Source organism: Amblyomma mixtum, chromosome 4 (assembly GCF_055824585.1).
Source record: "Amblyomma mixtum isolate Tamu chromosome 4, ASM5582458v1, whole genome shotgun sequence".
Classification (NCBI taxonomy): domain Eukaryota; kingdom Metazoa; phylum Arthropoda; class Arachnida; order Ixodida; family Ixodidae; genus Amblyomma; species Amblyomma mixtum.
The window spans coordinates 8,461,075-8,473,836 of record NC_143015.1 but is presented as its reverse complement, the minus strand read 5'-3'; the positions used below and the strand labels follow the sequence as shown (position 1 = coordinate 8,473,836).

Here is a 12,762-nt window from a genome sequence, read left to right as displayed (position 1 = left end):
GTTCGTTACACTGCAGCACGTGTAGCGACATTTCGCAGCTAGTGAGTGGTAGTGCTGTCATCGAATTCAAGTACTTCGGCAACTGAAGGCAACAGCGTGCATTTACAATTTTTGAATTTCGCAGCGTTTAATGTTTGAGTACATATTTCGTGCTTTAATTCAGACGTAAGCCATTGTCGAGTTCGACGATTCGCAAGAAGTTGAGCTCAATCCGTGTCGCTAAACAAATGATTCGGTGTGCAAGTGGCTGATGTACCCGCGGAGAGACTAGCCATTCATGTGCGTCACTAATTAGATGACGAGGCATTTGGCTATTTTGTTGGGCGTCCTCCCCACCTCCCGCCAGTGGGACAGTAGGTGCACCACCGCGCCGCCCACTTTGCCGCCTTCTTTATTGGCAAGAGATTTCAAGGCACCTTATGCATACTGAGAGGTGCAGTATTACACATTTCCACTCACCCAGTGAAGGGGAGCCAGGCGCCCCCAACGAGGACACCAGTGTGCCGTCCCCGTCAGTATGGGACTTATGCGTATTTGTACTCTCTTTCAAGACTGGCTGCAACTTTGGACAGCATCCACGGTGTGCGCAAGGTTCCATTCTGATTCCCGGCAGTTCGAGGCGGGGGCACCTCCTCTCCGCGGCATGCAGGCCTCCTGCGACACAACGACCACGAACTTTCTTTGGGTCTTACCTTGCGGCGTCCCTATTGCAGGGCTCGACGAGCCATTGAGGACTTAATGTCGGCCGGCTGTAAGAGGAGTTTGGCGTGCCCACATCTGGATGGCCTCTTACCCAAGGTGGTCCACCTGATCAAAGCTTATGCCTCGTCATAGCTCAGCCACCAAAACATCAAATACGTGGCCCGTACTGGCAACCACCACACATCAGCGCCCCCAATGAAAAGAGGGCCACCTGAACCCAAGAAGATAGAAAACATCATCAAATACATCATCATGCTGCATTCAACTTCAAGCAGTAGCAGACATGTAGTGACACACTGGCTACTTTCAAGAACGAGCAGTAGCTGAAGCTTCTGAGAGCGAATCCCGGGCCGCCTTACACACACGGGTTGACCCGGCACTCTGTCCGCCGACACAACCATCCTGCAGACAACGCCCTTTTTTTAGGGGTGTCTTGCAGGACTCTGTGGTTTGCAGTGTGGCTTCTGAAGCCGGGAGATCCGTACGGCAGTACAGCCACCATCAGGAAGCCACTGGCCACTGCAGGAATTCCAGCACCGCAGAGGTACGCTGCCGCCGCCATGGACAGCAGGCAGCACAGGTCACATCCAGAAGGTCTCGGAGGCCGACTCTCCAATTGAAGGCTCCTGGCAATCATGCTTGGGCCGACAGCCTCTCGGCTGCCGGGTTGCTCTTTCCTTGTTTTCAATACGTGCCAAGCCTTATCACTGCGCATGACACAGTGTGCCAGCGCAGAGAACTTGCCCTCGCTGATGTCAGCGGCCTGCGAAAGTGTACAGACTTACCTCCCAGGTTCACTCTTCCTTGCCTTTAGCCTCAAGCACCTTTAGGTACTAGAGTTACCGTCGCGGACGTGAGCATAAGCTCGGACGCGGGAAGGGCAACCGAGCTTTAGTAATATGCACCCGTGAGCGGGGTTGTGTTGCGCACCGCGACAATTTGGCGAGGCATTTGGCTATTTCTTTTTTGCGGTCATTCCCACCTCCGGCCTTAGCCCCTTCCGAAGGCCACCAGGGAACATTGTCCTTAGTGCAAAGCATCATGCTGGGCAGCCTTCGAGAAGACTAATGCGCCGCGATAGTCAAATCGAGACGTCGCACGCGCTGAGAGAAGGTCGTATTACTACTGTGTACCGGCAGTAGGACCGGGTGTTAGTAGGTGGAGAGCTAATCATGAGAAAAGGGCTCCATAATCAGGACCTTCTAAAGGCCGTCATCTGTTGGTGACGTCTGAAGGCCTGAACCCTCCCCCCCCGCCCCCCCCCCCCCCTTGCAGGCAGCGGAGAGTTAGTAGTTTAAAGTCTTGCTGCGCAAAACCAAGCTTTCTGAGGATTTTAACTGAAGCTGCGGCCCAAACACCGCGGTAAGAGATGGTTACCGCGAAAAGAATGGGTTTCCAGCTATCTGGCAGTTGTTGGATCAGTTCTGGGATTACATACTAAAGGGCGTTGATGTCATGGGCCTGTGAGAACGTAACCCCCTTCCCCCCTACCACTTGGGCATCCAGAAGGGCCAGGACCAGGTCCGAGAGCTTTGTGCCCTGTTTGACCAGGAAATGGGGCTCCAGCTCGATCTCAAAGCCAAGCTCACGTACACGCTCTGCAATATACCGCACAATGGAATCATGCCGCGAGGCCCGGGATTAGTCAGTTCTATGACACATCTGTGTAACGTGACCTAGTGTCTGAACGGCCGAACAGCCAGCCCGACAGGTTTTAGGAACATCCCTGACCCTTGTGGTGCGGGCAAGAACAGGCATAGCGTTGTACCGAAACTTCCCTACATTTATGAAATCGCGGCCGCTTAAAAGGTGTGTTTCTTCCCGGAGCCAACTGTTGGCGCCTGGGGAATTTCCAGCACCCCGGAGGGATGCACCGTCTGTGCTGGTGTACAACTCGTTCCTCCAAAACACTTTGACCAGTTTCCCAGAAGAGAGGGCCGTTCCACTGTAGGTAATCATCTTCTGTGCCCTAGCGATCATGTCAATCATGTACGGAATCTCTGCCAGCACTGTACAAGATGCATTCGTTCAGTCCCGTAGTGCATTCAGACGCTTCAGCTTCAAGAAGGGTATCGTGGCCCGAAACGAAAAAATCCCTAGCCCGCCATCTTCAATAGCCGCATAAAAGATGGAGTGCGTATCGTCGTGCAGCAAGTGTAGCCAACGTCGCACAGCTGCTCGGGTAGTCTTATCGAGTTTCGTCAACAGTTTTGAAGATGCCGGTCCAAGCACCACGCGGCGCATAAGTCGTGGCAGTAGGTATGTCCGGAGCACCACCTGACGCTGATGTGGCTTCAGAGGCGCCGCACTAGCCCGCTGTAGCCAGAGCTTCAGCTCCGCAGTGATGTCTGATGGTGCCATTCCTTGGGGCGAAAACGTCAGCCCTAGCCTGGTACACTCTAATCCCGGTAACCCATAAAGCTACCTATATAGGAGTTACACACAATAAATTCGTCTAAAATAAGCGTTACAGCGCGAGTGTTTTTGATGTTTTGATTATTCTTGACCGATGCATAGGTTACAACGACTCAAGAGGTGCGTTTTATAAGTTACTGCTGATGGAGCTGCCTTGTAACCCATAGAAAAAAAATGCCCAAAACCGGTTTTTTTGGTTTTGTAACCGATAAAACGCACCTCTCAGACTACGGTAACCTATAATTGGCGCGGCGATCCCGTTGAAACGAAAAAAAAAAAAAACCTTGTTTCTTTTTCAAGGCCACTGCGTGCTTTTCCCGCATTGCGGCGCCTCCCGACAAGACGGAAGGCGGGGAAGCCGGGTCGGCTGTTTTCTCGCTGCCGCCATCTTTTACCACTTGCATTTGCATTGCGGAGCCCGCGAAACGAGTATCCTTTGTGCGCACCGCTGTAAAGCAAAAAGCGTGTTAGCATGTGCATCGTATATGCGGAATGAAGTAGAAGCTTTTAATGCGCGTCGTGTTATGGCACGTTTTAAATAATTCCAGCGACATAAGCTCGGTGCATGATTTTTAGCAAGGAAGCATAAAGTAGCTGTGTTATTCTAAGGTTAAATATCGTCCAATTAGGCCCTTTAACAAGGATTGGAAATGTTGTGATCGGACTTCTTGCATGTTACGTCCATAGAATGCGGAGAGGATTGGATCTCAGCTTCTTAAAGAAAGGCCCGAGGTAGCGAAAAGATGCCAGCGGTACGGATGACATCAATTTCGAGACCATGTGGGCATCGGAGCTGTCAAGCGCGGGGCTGTAGCGAGCAGGCACGCGCGCACTCAAGAGTCCACGTGACGGCGCAAGAGAGTTCGTTCTCACTTCCCGAGAGCGATAGTGTGTACGGAAACTGTGCGTAGCCTCTTCGTGGGAGCTTCGCTACTCTGTCCGCCTTTCGCTTGCGGCAGCACGGTTGGCGCGGGCCGCGTGCGCAGCTCTCAGAGAGAGGAGGAGGAGAAGGAGAATAACTGCGAAGGCGCTCGCCAAAGATGCGTCATCTCGTTTCACGAGTGGACGATGAGATAGAAGTCAAGATGGCTGCCAGCAGCAGGGACGTGTTTGGCGCCTTGCACGGGCGGTGCAGTGAAGATAACTGTGTCTGCCCGTAGTACATGGTTTTACCGGAATTTAAACTGAAGTGCGAGTACTGCGGACACTGCCCGGCAGCGCACGGGAAGATAAACGAGATCGGTGAGTACCTTTAGGTGGATTTTTATCTCGTGGTTACATGTTGTTGTAGCAAGCTTGTTTGCACATGAACAAAGGGGGGGGGGGGGGGGGATTGAGCGCCTTAGTAGAACTCTGTGTAGCGCATCTCTTGGTTTGCTTGCGTGCATTATTGTGCGCTAAGTGCGTCTTCGTGAGTAAACCTTTCGGATGAAACAGGGAGCTCAGCAGCTCGACAGGGAACGCATGTGCAGGATTCCTTCTTTATCTTCCCAGTAATTGGTGAATAGGCCAATCCCGTAGGCAATGTAATGTCGGGCGAACACATGGCGCGAGGCGCCGTTACTATGCATTACTTGGTCCAGCGCATTACATCCATCATGCCGGCCGGCGTACAATGAGTGTTTCCCGTGTCTATTAAGGCGAAAGCCTTTAATGTCTCATCGTTGTAAGCAGCAGTTGTCGACAGAGAATGTCACGCTTTTCAGTTGGTCGAAACGGTCGTGACGTCACAGTGCGCCAATTTCAAACGGGGCCAATTGTACTTTGGCTAGTAACCAGGCAACCAATTGAAGGGACCATATAGTGATGCTCCAAGTAAGTGGGACTGAGCTTAGTTAATTGCTTAATTACCCAATTAGCCTAATTAACTTCTCTAGTCAGGCCAAATAAATAAATAAAACCTAGTAAGAAATTGGTCGAGCTCGGGAATCGAACCCCGGTCTTCGGAGTGCGAGACGAGCATGCTATCCACTCCGCCATGCCAGCTCTTTTTTTTTTCTTTATTGCATGGAAGAACATGCGTAAAATGGAGGAAAACTTCAATCAGACTGGATCGCGTCTCAAGTTGCCGGGCTGCTTAATAGGAGCCCGCCATTGCCCTAACACAACACTGCATCCCCATCAAAACATCAAAATTCAGGGAGGCACACACATGCATCTAGGCACGGCAGCCAGCTTGGAGGTTCTTCGCGTGCAGCATATACACTCCTCACCAAAGCACACTGTTCACGAAACACAGATTTGGACGATCTTGGTGGCTCGGCATGTCTGTCCATCATACGGCTTTTCCAAAGAGTGAATAGTCCCATCAACATAAACAGATCATAAGGCACAACAGAGTTTTTGTCAACAGGCAGAAATCTAATAGTGTACGGTGTAATTTCAATGTCCTTCTTGAGAGTTCGTTGTAGTATGTCCCAAAAAAACATGGCATCACGGCACAGGATAAAGCAATGATCAATTGTCTCAGGCACGTTACACAGACGGCAATTCACATTCCAAGGTACAAACATCCCCTTGTCATTAAGAAATGTCCTGACAGGCAGCGTCGCTGTGTGTAGTTTGAAAAAGAACGTTTTAGCGGCTGCCTGAATGCACATCCGCCTAACACGCTTTAGAACACTGATGTCCAAAGACCCCAGATAAGGCTGCCGATACAATGGTGTAGGGAACAAAGACTCAGTGAGAGCCTGGGTCATCTGTTTTCTCGAGAGGCTATACAGGTAATCTAAAGAGAAGCGCACAGTGAGGAAATTGAAAGTGTCAGCAACCTCCTTGAGGAATCCCCACAAAGTCCCCTCACGAGCCTGCACAGTCGGTGCGAATAAGTAAGGCAAATGAAAACTAAGCCGCCTAATGAGCACAGCTACCAGAAACGGGTGGTTTGCCGATTTTAAAAAGAAAAAAACGGGAAACAAGTTGATGCACGAACAGGTGAACAAGACCCACTCCACCACCCTCTAAGGGAAGGAACAGGTTGTCACGCCTCATGGGCTCCCATTGAGAGCGCCAAACGAATGTTGCAAATATTCTGTGTATTGCTTGCACCTTCCTCCTCGCACAATGCAGGACTTGAAGGACATACGCGAGCTTTGAAAACAAAAATATGTTACAGACCTGTGCCCTCGCAAACACTGAGAGTTGCCTACCCATCCAAGCCTGTGTTTGCCGCCGTAGAGTTACAATTTGTGAATCCCAGTAGGCTGTACTGTTGCGAACTTGGTGCAGCGGAACGCCTAGGTACTCAAGAGGGCTACTGTCCCAGCATATGCCACCGAACTGGCTTGGCCTAGTTCCCCAATAACCCAACCAAAAGCCTTTGGATTTCTCTAAATTAAGAGCCGCGCCTGACACATCACAGAACTGTTTAGTCAAGTTTAGAGCCTCAAGTACACTCTTTTTGTCAGAACAAAAGAGGGCGACATCGTCAGCATAGGCTAAAACTTTAACTTCACATTGAGCCAGAGAGAAACCACGGATAGCTGCGCTGTTAATTATACTGAGACAGAGGGGTTCCAGATATAGGGCAAACAACAATGGAGACAGTGGACATCCTTGACGAACAGATGCTTCTAGTGGTATTGGTTTCGTTAGCTCCTGATTAACAATAACCCTTGTATAGGAGTTCTTATAGCACAGCCTTATGCCTTTGAGCAAGACGTCACCAATATTTGCATACTCCAAGACCGCGAACAAGAAATCGTGCCGAACTTTATCAAAAGCCTTCGCCAAGTCAATTTGAATCAGAGCAACTTGGCCTGTCTCATCTGATATTGTCTCGAATACTGAACGTGCTATATGGATATGTGTTTGAATACTACGGCCTCTAATACCACAGACCTGATGCGAACCTATCAAGTTCATAATGACGAGCTGCAGACGACTGCTAAGAACCTTGGCAAAAATTTTGTAATCAACATTGCAGAGAGAAATTGGGCGATATCCCTCAACAATTTTCAACCGATTAGTATCTTTGCTTTTGGGAATTAATATTGTGTGCCCAGAATAGAAAGTGGGAGGCAGGACACCCACATCATAAGATGCTTGGAAAACTTCCATCAAAACAGGCACTAGGCAAGGCGAAAAAGTTTTATAGAATTCGGTAGTAATACCATCTGGCCCAGGAGATTTCTGGCTCTGCAGGGCAGAAATGGCTGATTGAATTTCATCCAAAGTGATAGGTCCCTTCACTATAGCACACTTCTCATCGTCTAGTCGAGGGAAGTTTCCGAGTAAGGAACTGTAATCGAAACCCTGATTTGGATCATCGCAACTACCAAACAGCTTTCGATAATAGTCGAAGAAAGCAGCAAGAATACCAGGCGCATCGCTGTATGTGCAATCACCATACTGAATTTCCAATATTTCCTTCGCAAGAGCATTCTCTCTTTCATCACTCAGGGCCCGACGAGAAGAATGCTCATCAAGAAACCTTCGGGACCGAGATCGTATCAAGGCCCCCTTATATCTTTCTGTCGCAAATTGTTGAAGCTCTGCTTTTACGTTATTAATCTCTTCGAGATAGGCACCCGGGCTTACCCTCTCTAGCTCATGTAACTCCGTTAGGGTGCGCCCAAGCTCACGAAGGTGGTGTCTCTTCAGAAAAGCGATTCTTGCTGAGGCCTCAATTGCCAAGTTTTTGATCTCCTGTTTAAACAAATCCCACTTTTGAAAAACGGACAGATCACGGCGTGGCCATACGTCCTTCAAACAAGTAGGGACAGCACGCTGAAAGATTTCGTCTGAGAGCAGACAGTTATTCATCTTCCACAACTCCCATCGAGGGTGAAGTACATGCCGAGTGTACCTCCCTATCTGAAGAGACACCATACAGTGGTCACTGAAGAAGATGGGGCGATCCCAGTAGCCAAACAGACTTGCTAACGCGTCTACAGAAACGTAAATTCTGTCAAGGCGAGGATTAGAGGAAAACTGAAAATGAGTGAAATGTATGCAGTCGCCTTTTTCCTGTCCCACATCCACAAGACTATATTCAGAAACCAAGTCGGTAAGTAATGCAGCACTAGGGTCGTATCTCTTACATACCACTGATCGGTCCTCATCCCTACAAACGCAATTAAAATCTCCCAACAATATAATTTTGCGGTCCGTGCAGAAATGTTCAACTAATGACAGAAAGAAGAGCCTTCTCTCGCGCTGCTTTGTGGGGGCGTAAACACAAATAATCCGCCACTGTACACCTGAAATTGTGAGATCACAGCATATAAGTCTCCCCTCGTCATCTATGCAATAAGACAAGGCTGTCATCTCTAGCGTGTTCGCCAGGAATAGCATACAACCTCCTGATAAGCCTCTCGCGTGGCTAACAATAATGTTGTATTCCGACAAAAAAGGCTCGAGAGCAGCTGCTGTCTCTTCATCAGAGGACAACTTTGTTTCCTGGATAGCGGCCACACACACATTCCATTTCTTTAAGAGATGCCGTATCTGCTGTTGCCTCCTACGATTACGCATACCCCTAACGTTAAGGGTAGCGACTTGATATGCTGCGACGCTCGCCATTTTTGGTGCCAGTCTTAACAAACGCCATCCCCTGGAATGGGGTGGCCCGCCTCCAAATTGGCGGCCTCTCGGGCAGACATCGCCCTCCTCTTTAACGCCACCCTTCCCGTGGCCTCTACACATTGTGCCTTGTGGTCAGCGCCATCGATACACACCTCGTCAGCATCTGCTGGACGTTTCAAAGGTGCAGTGCTGTCCATGTCTTCCTCTGAGACAGCGAAGGCCTCGGCCCACGAACTCGAGGGGAGCACATCACTCGCTGCCACACTGACAGCCGACAGAGAACCGGACACGCCAGAGATCGACGCCACACACGGCTCACCGTTACCCTCCAACGACGAAGCAGAATCAGCAACAGAGGAGGATCGGCGAGCATTCACTGGCTGTATCGCCTCGTCTGACTCCACAGGAGGCATATCCGGACGTTGGCGACGAGGTGTTCCTGTGCAGCAAGCACAACAGTCTCTGTAGCACTCACGGAGGGGCCCGGGTCCGGCGGTTTTCGTTCTGGAGGCGCGGATGCTAGATGGCCAGTCGCTTCAGATTCCGTGTTGATTTCAGGTGTTGAAGTCTTCTGTTCCCCATCTATTCGATGCTCACGACTTAGTTCTCCGGTCGCGTCGACAACCTCAGACACATCCATGATGTGTTCTGATGCCACGTCATCTTCCCGTGACCACTGGCCTTGACGCAGCCTGTCAGCGTAACTCAAGACACAGTTCTCCGCAGTACGGCCAAAGCGTCGGCACTGGGTGCACCGAGGCGTGCGACACTGGCGCCGTACATGCCCAACCCGGCTGCATCGGAGGCACAGTGGAGGTCTCCCTGGGATAAGGACTAATGCCTGCACTCCATAAACATTAAGTGTGTGTGGGATTGTGCTTGCTGACACTCCATCCTTGAGTGTGAGGGAGATTTCACGGTTCGACGTTTCCATATGCTCCATCCCTGGGCACCGCCACTTTTCACGCTCCACAGACTGAACCGTGCCATAAGGCTCTAATGCTTCCACAATCCTCCGGTGTTCCATATAGCGGGGAAGCCAAAGGAGCTTAACCTTGACGTTCTTAGTATCCGGGTCAAACACCAAGCACCGCAGTCCTTTGACAGGAAACTCCGCTTTGTTAACAAGCTTCTGTTTGGAGGAACTACTCTCGCAGGTAACCATCCACACGTGGCTCATTTGGTATTGACCAATGCACAAAATTTCCCGGAGATCCAATATCTGTGCGAGTGCATCACGGAAGTCAGGTGCTCGGTATGGGCGACCCTTAAGGTCAGCATGCAGGAAAACGGTATTAAGGACAACATTACCGGTAGGCAATCGGGGAAGTACAACTTTGTACGAGTCCGTAGTGCCCTGAGACGTCGGTAGACCTCGGCCAACGGCCGATGCGCTGTTTCCAGCAAGGAGCATGTTGAAGCACAGCCGCACAGAACGGCTTCTCACTCCGCCATGCCAGCACGATGGTTTGGAATGAACCTCCGCCATGCCAGCTCCATCGAGCTCCGCCATGCCAGCTCGATGGTTTGGAATGAACAAAGGCACGTCTAGTGAATACGGTGTCTTCGCTCACTGCCATACTCCTCCCTTCCCTTCCGGCGAGGTTTAGGTGTCCACCGAGATATGACAGAGAAATACATTTCCTTTCCTCAAAAACCAATTTACCGACGAGCGAGGCGTAGAACCGAATGGGCGATGGCGTTCTATGGACTCCCTGGCAGCGTTGCAAGACGCTCTCGCGTTCCACTCTTAGAGGCGAAGCTTAACATCTTAACCACACATCAGTGACCACACTTTAAGTCAAAAAAGTGCCCCCCCCCCCTGAATTTTGACGGGTGTCCACCGAGATATGTGAGACAGTTACTGCGTAATTTTCTTTCCTCAAATACAATTTTCATTTTCTTCATTACGGGCCATCTTCGTCTTTCTTCTTTCACTCCCACTTCCTCCGTTCCTCTACGGTGCGGTTCAGGTGTCCACCGAGATGACAGAGATTTACTGCGCCATTTCCTTTCCTCAAAAACCGTTGCGTTGAAACGGCAAGGCATCGCGCCGAACGGGTGGTGGCGTTCCGTGGACTCCCTGGCAGCGCTACAACACGCTGTCGCGTTCCACTCCTAAAGGCGGAGCTTAAGCTTAAGCTTAATTAGCAGTTAATTAGTATTCAGGCATTAATCAGTAATTAACCATTAATTAGTGATTTGTCATCACTTAGTAATTAGTATTCAATTACATGTGACGCCACCAGTGCCACAGAAGCACTGAAAGTGGTGCGGAAAACGCTTTCGCCTCTACGCACTTTAGACAGTCAAAGTGCCCCCTGAATTTTTTCGCTGGTTCGAAGTCGCCGCCGTGATTTTCATTACCTCAAGGCGTGAGGGTGCATCAACAGCCTTGCTAAATTTTAGATTGCTGAATGAGATTTAAAGATGAATTGTGTAATTGATGTGCACCTTGTGCTTCCAATCTCCTTTAAACATCTGCATAACAGGAGAGATAAAGCAGTGAAACGAGTGTACGATAAATCTTTCTCGCCTGTATGTCGCAACCATGACTCTTAGAGCACTGTTAAACTGCTTCGTATGGGAGCCGGTAACTCACTTCTGTGTTAAGTACCTCTTCCTTTTTTTCTTGTAGGCGGCACTGCCGGCAGGTGAAGTACAAGTAACGGCGCCTCACATCTACACTTGCACGGACGGAACGTTTGTTTTTGCTGGCAGCCTAAACGAAGTCATCAGGGTGTCCTCAGGTGGCCTGCAGCGTGCGTTAATTATTTCTCTTCTCATCTATTATGTCAAGAACTTGGAGTATCCCTCTGCTTTTTCACAAATTCTTTTTCTGGTGCAAAAAATAGTTCTGCCAGGGGGGAATTATTCCTAGGGGCCTTGTTTCAGCGCGCCTGAGGAAGTTTCTGACTGTTTTGAATAAGATATTGTAAAGCTGTGGAGCTTGCCGCGAAGGTTTGTTGGTAATCTTTACAGAGCCAAAGTCTGGCCCGTTCTCAGTATGTACATTATTTTCACGCAGTGAGGTTCAATAAAACAAATTGTGCCTCATACCATTTGTTCCTTTTTACGTGTGCACAACAGCGGCTTAACATTGAAGCGCGCATTTCACTACTGCGCAGTACAGTTATCTTCAACTTGGACGGGTCGAAGACTTATTTGTTGAAACATTAACCCGCCATAGCGGTTCGAACTTCCATGGGACCTCGGCTACTGAGCCAGAGGTCTTATGTGCGAACCGAGCCGCGTTTCGGAGGTGAAACGCTAGGGCGGCAGTGTGCATAAATGAGAGTTAACACGTAACGTGTGAAGTACTAAGATATATAGCTCCACGTTGTGTCCACTGTGGCCTTTGGAACAGCATCACTGCCGATGTTAAAATGCTGGCTATCGTCTATCTTGGTAATTTTTCTTTTCGCATGAGGGAGGTATGCCACCGTCAGGCACTTTTTAGCGTTGATGGCTAGTCCCCGCGGTGTAAGGTAGGCGTACAAGCCATCCAGTTGGTCGTGGAGACCTGCCGACGTTGATGCCATGAGAATCAGGTTGTCGTCAAAAGCCATGGCATTTACAACCAGTGGTCACTCTTGAAGTCTATCTCAGGTGGGCACGCCACCAACCACTCGTCCAGCACAAGATTAAACAACATAGGCGAGAGTGGGTCCCCTTGTCCCACGCCCCTTGGAATGCGAGAGCAGTCTCGGCACCGTCGTAGAAATCTGGTATAGCGTAGGAAAGGCACATCCAAAGCTTTACGTCGTAGTCCCTCCAGGATTGCTCCTTTGGTCAACCGGTCGAATGCCTTAGCTATATCAAGAGTTGCCATGTACAGCGGACGATAACGTCGTCTAGCTTCATAGATGGCACCCGCCAACAGGTGGATATTTTCGGCACAGCCATCCACAGGCATGACCGCCCGCTGCTTGAGATCTAATGGGACAGCGCACTGAAGTCGTGCGGCAAGAACCTTATGCAAAAGCCTCACCAGAATGGGCGCTACCGTAATTGGCCTAAATTCGCCAGGCCCACTCGCGTTCTCTTCTTTGGTATGAAGATGGTGCGAGCTCCCTTGACGCAGACTGGCAGTCGCCCCAAAAGCATTGTCATTGACAA

At 49.9% G+C, this 12,762-nt stretch overlaps 1 protein-coding gene across 1 annotated transcript; it reads right to left on the bottom strand.

The window, feature by feature from the left end:
• Positions 1-546: 546 nt before the first annotated feature.
• LOC149345630 (uncharacterized) lies at positions 547-10,057 on the bottom strand. Its single transcript, XM_089541168.1, has 4 exons — positions 9,172-10,057; positions 2,194-2,300; positions 1,196-1,465; positions 547-654 (listed from the first exon to the last, which is right to left on the bottom strand). The coding sequence occupies exons 1-4, from the start codon at positions 10,055-10,057 to the stop codon at positions 547-549; spliced, it is 1,371 nt and encodes a 456-aa protein (XP_089397294.1).
• Between the last annotated feature and the right edge of the window lie 2,705 nt (positions 10,058-12,762).